The sequence below is a fragment of the Triticum dicoccoides genome, chromosome 3A (genome assembly GCF_002162155.2).
Source record: "Triticum dicoccoides isolate Atlit2015 ecotype Zavitan chromosome 3A, WEW_v2.0, whole genome shotgun sequence".
NCBI lineage: Eukaryota > Viridiplantae > Streptophyta > Magnoliopsida > Poales > Poaceae > Triticum > Triticum dicoccoides.
Genome location: NC_041384.1, coordinates 635,189,090 through 635,197,960, shown reverse-complemented (window position 1 = coordinate 635,197,960; position 8,871 = coordinate 635,189,090). Strand labels below are relative to the sequence as shown.

The following is an 8,871-nucleotide window of genomic DNA, read 5'->3' as shown; positions in this document are numbered from 1 at the left end:
TACTTTCTGGAGTAGTGGGTTTAGAGCTTCATCTATGCTTTATCTTTTGGCGATAATGTGCTTCCTGGCAGCAGTTCCTGCTTTAATCTATTCTCCTGACTAGTCTTACCAGGCGGCAGTTGGGATATAATTTTCTCTTTTTAAACCTTATTATTGGCTATTTTCGTTTTTTATTATGTTATCTCTATGAAACCCTAGCCTATTTTTGGATTGTATGTAAAAGAAAGAGATTGACATAAGAATAAGATTACGTGAATATGAAGCACGCAATCATCGGCATGCATCTGAAGATCTAAACCTTTTCATTTGGCACTCGTACGTTACTCCCGTCGGCGTAATATCCATACGAAAGCGTAAATGGTAAAATACGTGGACACAGCTTGAAACTGTAAACTTGTGTAAACTAAAGGGCAGAGGCTCGTTTCCATCGGCGGGCCTGGAGGACAGGCGCGGGGCCACCGGTCGAGCGCGCGTCGGGGCGGCGGCGGCGGCTTGGCCGTGGTGGCAGTGGCAGATTTCCAACCGCCTCCGCGTCTCCGCTCACATGCGAAGCCATTGCTATTCACCTCCGGACGGGCGAGGAAGAACGCGGGTACATCTGATACCCGCTACTTAGGCGCACTCTACAATCCTACGTTTAAGGTGAAGCTGGATTATTCTCTCTAATTTATTCGGTTTCCATCTTCTGCAGCGTTGGATTTTCGCAGGAGGATATGCCCAGTGAAAGAACTGCCTTCTCTCACCTGTCAAAAAAAAAAAGAACTGCCTTCTCTCGGCGAATCCAACAAATTTCTGCAGTGAAATTGGTGCGTGTAACTCCACTTCTCCTGTACATTTTAACATGTGGATACAGTACTGCTCTATCTGTAGTTCAGATTTAGTACAGTGTTTGGACCCTGTGACAACAAATTTGTGCAAACTGAGTGTTGGTTAATCACGCCATGATAGTAGCAATTCCCATCCTACTCATCCGCAGCTTGCCACAACTGAAAGTGATTTTTCGATCCCAGGGCACGGGTCGCCTCCGAACTTGGCAGGCCGTACCGGAATCGCGCACTTCCTTCTGCCTAGGCAAGCCTGAAGCAATAAAACAAGCACCCAAGTTTTTAGGATTGCAGTAGTAATAGGATAGTGCATTATGATATCAGCATGTAACTTCTGGAAGGACAGAGGGCTTTACATCCTTTACGACAAACTCCGTTGTCTCTGCGTGGCAACTCCCGAGGCAGCTCCTGCTAGAGCTTCTGCAGTCCTCAGCCGGATTTCCGTAGCTCGCAAACTCAATATCCGTGATGCGTTTGCCTTGCTGACACCGGAGCCGAACTGCTGGGTGCTTTCTGCGTGACAAGAGTGATGGGGTGGATAACTCATTCACACTACTGTATACTCGGGTAACCGACATTGTGTTCACGCTTATCTGTAGCGGATCACCACCCATTTCCTCCATGAGGACGAGGGTGTTCTCTCTAGGCTTCAGAAAGTATTGTGGTACGTGGTACCTTCAGAAAAGACAAGCGAATGAGACATCAGTTGCTGTTCATCATTCGAGTTCAAGAAAGGAATTTGTGTTGTTAGTAGTAAAACTAGTTATAGTACTGACAAGGACTGGGATGGTTGTCCGCTAGGGGTTTTGAAGGAGGCCCAATACCGTCCGATGCTCTCTCCATTGATCCACACCTCACCCTTCCCCATACTGCTGAGGTTCAGCGTGACTGGGTCATTCCCCCATGGTGTGTCAAATGTCGTCTGCACCAAATGACGACAATTTCCCAAAGCTGTCGGTTACTGTCACTGTGGAATAAACATGTAATTGAAGTCTGTCAGGAATTAAAGACTTATGTACATTTGATGTACCTTGTACCAGATAAGTGGAAGGTGCATGGACTTATTGATGGCAGTCCATTGCGCACGAGATGATCCTTCCGGTGTGTATATATTATTCATTTCTCCAGATAAGCCAATCTGCACAAAGGTAACTGATTGAAAATTTGAATCTGAGATTGATCTATCGATTCAGAATCAGTGTTGACCTGGATTTACTTGGTGTTTCCACAGCTCATTATTCAGAGAATGTGATTTGTGATCTCCCTGTTGTATGCTCACTTTACGAACTCCAAAAATTCTTCGCTCCATGTACGCTCCAGAGTCCTTTACTTGTTAGAGTAAAACTCAGTCCATTGCAAATAGTAGGTAACATGCTTTTCTAATCCATTTGCTGTGCTTAATTTCTTATTAGTGCTTATGTAGAGTCAACTGAGCTTTTCCCTTTGGGGTCCACTAGTCACAGCTTGGGTGGTGTGTTTTGTTGACACACTTTTTTTAGCTTAATTTTCAGTCAAGGAACAAGAACCAATGATTTTCTAGTGAGCCTCTTTCTTGGTTAAGCTGACTAGTCTATATGTTGAAATCTCTGTCAGGGGGTTATGTTTTTTTTTGTATTTTTAAAATGTTGTTCAGTATTTTATTCATATATGCTGTAAAATCTGAATAACACAATTATCATGTACTCCCTCCATTCCAAATAGTTCTAGGATTTTCCTAGTCAAACTTAGTAAAATTTGACCAAGTGTATACACATATCCGCAAAGACTGACAATACTAAATATATATAATATGAAAATACATTTCATAATGAAACTAATGGAATAAAATTTATATTGCAGATGTTGATATAATTTGATGTATACTTGGTCAAATTTGATGAATTTTGACTTCAGAGAATCCTAGAACTTCAATTATTTTGAAACGGAAGGAGTATAATTCAACAGAAACCATGCTCTGCTGATGTATTTATTGGACTGCAATGCTGCCTGATGGATACCAGTTGGATGGCACCTCATGCGCTCCTTGATTTTAAATATCGACACCTTCGTATTTGAGAGTCTATACAATTAAGTGAAAGTCATACCGGTGATCCAACCATGACACTTAGCAGTGATATGGAGTTTTGTCCTTTCCTTAGCGTAATAGGTGTCTTGAGAATGATATTTCTAGGTCCATCATGACTCCCATGCACACTACCTAATCACATATGGAAGAAGATAGCAAACATAGCAAATATACAACTGAATAATAGTTGAGGTTCAATTTTGTGATGCTATTCAGTTGGTGCCTTCTATAAACTGCACTGAGATAGTATTTCTGTCCATACCTACATAATCATTGTTGATGTAAGCATGTAAAACATGTGCTTGTGACTCCACATTAAGCACTAGCTGGGTATCCCCATTTGATCTATAATCATATCTGCATGATTTTCATTATTTTATTATTAATGTGGGCAGGATGAGGTATTAAAAACCAATGTAAACATTAAACCATTAAACAAGCTGGAGCTCATCTTACCTAGTAAGGTACCAGAGATAATCTGTCTCATCTTTTGTAGTTGAGAGATGTTCAAAAAATCGATGTCCAATGTGTGTGGTGTTGTTTATTGCCAGAGGAATCGGTTCTTTGAATATTTTCCAGGTATCAACATTGTTCAGAGACTGGACAACTTGTGCTGTTCTTAAACCATGCTGTGCATTTACCTGCCCAAAGTAAAACTGATAAATGAAGCACTCCCTGCAGGTCTGCAATGGCTGAAGAACTGAGGGTAGTTGGCTCACCTTGGCTGTTTCAAATACTACCCTCCTGCAACTTGAGAGGATACTTATTGATTTAGGAGCTAGCTGGAATGATGCTTCACCAAATTGGATATTTGATGTTTTATGCTTGTCCAAGTTCACTAGGAAAGCCACACAGTTGGACTCAGTTTCAAAAACATGTCCCTGTAGTATGCCAAAAGTTAACCGCATAATTTTACTGAAAAAAAAGTATACCTAGTTTCCTTTCACTCTGCACACAAATTCACCTCTTGTTGCTCACCAAATGAGTAAGTAGAATATGATCCTGAAAGTAGTGGTTCTTCAGATTGCTTTACTGCAGCATGCAATTCTCTCAGATGAGACCATGTTGATTGCCATATTAAACCTGGATGTATGCTTGGTAGTTCAAACATCAATATGTATATATTTAATCAATTATCGTGTTCTCCAAAATTAGTGTTTTCAAGATCTTCCATTGATGTAGATTTCACAGATCATCAGTTTCTAACTAGACATGTTACATGGTTTGATTTTATGTGCCTTCCTGGTGGAGTATGCTCATGTTATAATATTTAATTTACAAGAATTTTGAATAGTCGCTTTTAAAATATGTCAAAGATAGCTTGCAACGGTAGAAATACTTGCCATATTCGTCAAGTGGAGCTCCATCATAGTAGCTTGTTGTTACATAGGAGGATGCAAACCTCCCGAAGTTTGTCCCGCCATGATACTGCATCATAATCCGTAATTGTATGAGATCATGAATGAAATACTAAACATATTTACTGAGAGATCTTAGGGAAGCTTCTTAAAGTTTCCTTGTAAGCTGTACCATGTAGTAGCTTACAAAGCTTCCTTTTTTTCTTGCTATAAAAAGTGCAACTGCAAAGGCAATATCTGCTGGTGATCTGTATCTTGGGTCATGACCATATAAAGGATAGCTGTAGGCAGAGAAACTTGCAATGTTAGGCCTTATATGGTTATACCCCTGGGAATGTGAAAGATCCTCAGAGAAAAAGCAAAGAGTGTTTGTCGCACCGAGATGTCCAATTTTCGGTCCATAAAGCTGGCTTGTTTGGCTTATTTGGCCCAATAAATGTTTCCCCGCAGATGAGCCCGTTGCAGGTATTAATCTAACCATGTAATAAATGTTACACTGCTTTCAAATTGTGGATAATCTGCAATCCTGCATAATGGTATAAGAAAGGGCACTGACGATGGGATCTGGAGCATCGTCTTGTTTGCACATCATCCATGGAACGCCGGTCTGAAGGTTTACAGCCATTGCTGCTGCCCAGCGAACATAAGGTGGTCCCCTTGAATGAAATGCTCCCTCGACTAGCTTATATTCGTTCTCAATCTGCATTTTAAATTTTAGGGTTGCACAAAAAGATCAGCTAATACAGAGCACGAGGGTCAAGTATTGTTCAACTGAAATACCTGTGATATGATTATGGGACCTCCTTGTGGATAGTATAATTTTTCATCCTTCATCATGTTAACTATTTTAGCAACAAACTTTTGCATATGTACCTGCACGTATTCAATATTTAAGTACGATTCATCTACCATGATAGTTTAGCATGACATAATGTCGCTCTATGGTGCTTGTGCAGTTAGGATTACACGGACAATTCATAATCTGGTTTTGCAAACCAAACAGTCTATATTCTTGTAGATGCATCTTTTCAGTTTTCTTGCACTGTTTGTTTCTGGCAGTGAGGTTGGTAAGTCTGTATCACTGTATGCAATATACTACTCTCACCTCATATATAGTCTGGCCTCATAGACATCTGTTTTCACCTATGTATTATGATTTTACCTCACAATCATTTGTCATTTCATTTGTGCTTGCTTAAAATGCATCCTGTGGCTATTTTGGTTATGCTAATGGGTTTCTGAGGGTAGTATGATGTTTCACAAGCTAGAACTACGATGAAAAAATATTCTGAATATTTGGTAATACTATAACTCATTTTACCATGTGAACAGAGGATTGAAGGAAACAAGAAATTATATTTCTATTCTGAATAATCCCGCTGCAGCAAGATTCTGTATGTTATATGGTTGACCATATCATTGTTCTAGGCTTCAAAGGCACTGTGTTGGGTAGTTGATACCTTGTAGGGTTCATTGTCGCATCTGAAGGTAATGTTTGGGACACCGCGCAACCAAAATGGCAAGCCTCTGCATGAATAAAAGATCTAGTAAAAGCTTTACATGTTGAGGACACCACAGAAATGAAACTCTTCTCTGAAATTCATGTTGGAAATGCACTTCATCATCTCATTACCCGTATTTCCATTCTGCCTCGATGAATGGGCCGACCCGGAGGCTCACATAGAGGCCTTGAGCATGGATTTCTCTGATGAACTTCACAAGATCGTATCTTCCTTCGAAGTTGTACTGGTACATTAAAAATGAATTTGAACACTCTTAGCTGCAAAATGCTCTTTTACTGAACTTTTGCGTGCTGTTGCTGTGCAGGGAGCACCCACCTGACCTTGGATAGGCTCATGGACATTCCAGAAGACGTATGTCTGTATGACATCCAGGCCACCTTCCCTGGCGCTCTCTATGAGTCTTGGCCACATCTGCTAATTGGATTGTACATTAGTTTGAAGGAAAGGAACTGAGGTTTTCTGCTTCATACAGTATGATTCGTGGCGCATGCTTGATTGCTTGATTGCTTACTGTATGTATGTATGTATGTATTGACTGAACTAATTTGATTGCTGGGTGAAACTTTAACTGAACTAATCTGTTTATCTAGTGAGTTAGATTTTCTGCTGTAGTGTACTAGCAATCAAGAATTTACTTTAATTAAAAAATGCTTGAAATGATGTCTTATTTGGGGTTGACAGTTACGGCAGCATTTACCTGTCACTCTTCCATGTTGGATGAAAAAGTGAGACGCACTGAAAAACAAAAGTGCGCCTTTTTGTGGTCGATGGACTGATTATGTGAATCACTTCAGTTATTCAAACACTCAGAAAAGGAACCCAGCATTTGCAACTTGAAATGATGGGATCCACTTCTAAGCAAAAAAGAATTGGTACAAAATGACACGCACGAAAATATCAATCAGTACAAGAAAGCTTGTTGAAATTTAACTAAAAACTGCACGTTTTTTCACATCAGAAAGCTTTACTAAACCACTGGTTACATCACAGTGAATGCTCGAACAATAACGTCGAAATTAAAATGATGAATCCACTTTCAATCACAAAGAACCAGTACAAGGTCACACGCATGAAACATAACAATTCAGGAAACGGCATGGTACCTCAGGTGTGCTTCTTGGGTAGTGTATATCGCCGGAGAAGAGCATCCTCCTGGCGCCGTCCAGCATCAGGCTTCTGCCGTCGTACGTGACCTGTCTTCTCGCCGTGCCGTTATGTGCTCCCTTCTCCTCGTCGGCCCAGACTCTTCCTGCCGCCGCCGCCGACGCTCGTGCCATTAACGCGGCCAGGAGCACCGCCGTGATCGCTGCTGCGGCGGCGGCCATGGACATCTCTCTCGGTTGCTACTGCTTGCAGGCGATATGCTCGATTGATTTCCTTGTATATATGGAGCTGCAGCGATGGCAAGTAACGCATGCTTTCCCCGGGAGTCGCGGGGACAGATATTCATATGGGGAAGGTTGGAGGTTAGGTTGCAAGGTTGTGGAAAAGAATTCTATGAGATCAGGTATCACGCGAGATCCATCTTGATGAATAACAGGTGCTTTGTGATTTGTGAATGCCACGTGTCATCCATCAGGATGGGTCTCACCTGCTAACCGTGAGACCTGGTCTCATATAATTTTTTTTCCAAGGTTGTGTATGCATGCGTTTTTTTTTAAATGTTGTTCACGATCTGTATAATGAAAACACGTTGCAACTTTCGTGACCAGTGCTTTGAGATCCAGTGCGAGTTTGTGCCATCACGCTCACTAATTCTTTTCCCTATATACGATACATCATGGGAAGACATAATTCATGCGAACTTGAAGGATCAGATTGTCTTTTGGTATACGCTTAGGCGGCTAGAGCGAAGTTCTCCTCCCATCCAAGCTTCCCTGGCCAGCCCATGAGTTCTCCTCCCCCTGCCTACCGCTCCGACGGCTGGTGACCGTCGGGATGAACCGATGAAGCTCTGGTGTAGATTCCTGCTGTCTCTTTGGGACGATAAAGTTAGGGTTTCTCGTCATACATTCATGACATCGAGATCTGGCATCAGGTGTTTCAAATCGATTCAAGGGACTCCAGAGTGTTGGTCCTTAGGGGCTAGGGCCACGCGGTAATGCCCTTGCCAAACCCACCAATTCCTGGTTCATGCGTCTGGAATCTAGACTGGCCTCACATACCAACACTAATATTTCCCGCACATTTTGTCCTCACTCGTGCGCACCTGAGAACAAGTTCTTAAATTTCTTCAAGCCAAGCACGCTTTACTTTAAGATTCCTTGAGGATGAGCTTTTTGAAAAGAAGGGCCGCCTTGTTGATATGAATAGTCTATCATTTCTATTAAGCCGGGATATCACACATGTGCACGAAGACTTCCGGACTATCATCGGCAAGGTCAGATCGCCTCTAGTATGGGAGGGGCGATAACGACGCGTCAGCGGCTCATCCTGACGGAGATAGTGGACGTTCAGTGGTTCAGAGTCTTCCACGTATACATCATGGGAAGATGTGTCATTTTCACAGGAGTAGCCACTACGGTGCCTTGGCTTACAATGCACTCTCACTAGTACCGCAACAATAAAGATCTTGCCCTTGCCCAGCCTTCACCCGTGAAAAGCGAGGAGGCGGGATACCCAACATACAAGTTGTGTCACGACCATTGCTAGACATCTATGTAGCATGACCACGACTCCAATGTTGCTTAGGTCAATGTAGTGCCCCTATCCCCGCTCCTAGGGAGGCTTATGGTTGTGGATGGCAGGACCCGGTCGAACCCAGACCTTAAGAAGGTATCGGCTAGGAAGTGCCTATGATGGACTAAATCATACCTAGAGGCTCACACACATCGGCCAACCCAAAAGCGACACAAAGTCACCAAGGCACGGGAGTGAGACCAGACACACCAAAATCTCCATTTGTCATATCTAGGCTCCACAACAACCCGTGAGCGCTTAAAGAAGAGAACGACGTCATAGTGGCGCTCCGCCGCATGGCCTAGTGAAATGGACCTAAGGTTTTCCATGTGTTGAAGAAGGGAGGGGGCTAGGTCAGGGTAGACAACGTCGACATGCATCATTTTCGTTCACATCGATCATCGCTAAGCATGAATTCGCAC

At 42.5% G+C, this 8,871-nt stretch overlaps 1 protein-coding gene and 2 long non-coding RNA genes across 4 annotated transcripts; 2 read left to right on the top strand and 1 right to left on the bottom strand.

Moving 5' to 3' along the window:
- Positions 1-439: 439 nt before the first annotated feature.
- LOC119269775 lies at positions 440-4,166 on the top strand. 2 transcript variants are annotated; one of them, XR_005133706.1, is made up of 6 exons: positions 440-592; positions 692-806; positions 1,865-1,972; positions 2,056-2,190; positions 3,386-3,468; positions 3,571-4,166. It is a non-coding gene; the product is annotated as an uncharacterized LOC119269775 (long non-coding RNA). The 2 variants fall into 2 exon arrangements; XR_005133707.1 differs by lacking the exon at positions 3,386-3,468.
- On the bottom strand, positions 816-7,167 carry LOC119269773 (beta-galactosidase 7-like). The gene is made up of 19 exons (XM_037551697.1): positions 6,874-7,167; positions 6,086-6,181; positions 5,881-5,993; positions 5,708-5,774; positions 5,028-5,120; positions 4,804-4,947; positions 4,626-4,720; positions 4,420-4,528; positions 4,233-4,317; positions 3,854-3,972; positions 3,609-3,770; positions 3,346-3,530; positions 3,152-3,246; positions 2,909-3,021; positions 2,041-2,148; positions 1,855-1,962; positions 1,601-1,746; positions 1,181-1,499; positions 816-1,077 (listed from the first exon to the last, which is right to left on the bottom strand). Exons 1-19 carry the CDS (start codon positions 7,099-7,101, stop codon positions 967-969), a joined length of 2,496 nt encoding a protein of 831 aa, XP_037407594.1. The 5' UTR covers positions 7,102-7,167; the 3' UTR covers positions 816-966.
- LOC119269776 lies at positions 4,757-6,430 on the top strand. The gene is made up of 3 exons (XR_005133708.1): positions 4,757-4,895; positions 5,580-5,996; positions 6,075-6,430. It is a non-coding gene; the product is annotated as an uncharacterized LOC119269776 (long non-coding RNA).
- Positions 7,168-8,871: the final 1,704 nt, after the last annotated feature.

Coding starts and splice junctions, on each gene's coding strand:
- LOC119269773 (XM_037551697.1), bottom strand. CDS start 7,101: ATGTCCATGGCCGCCGCCGCAGCAGCGATCACGGCGGTGCTCCTGGCC. Junction 3,022..3,151: donor CATCAACAATGATTATGTAG/GTATGGACAGAA, acceptor ATATGTGATTAG/GTAGTGTGCATGGGAGTCAT. Junction 1,747..1,854: donor TTCCACTTATCTGGTACAAG/GTACATCAAATG, acceptor CATTTGGTGCAG/ACGACATTTGACACACCATG.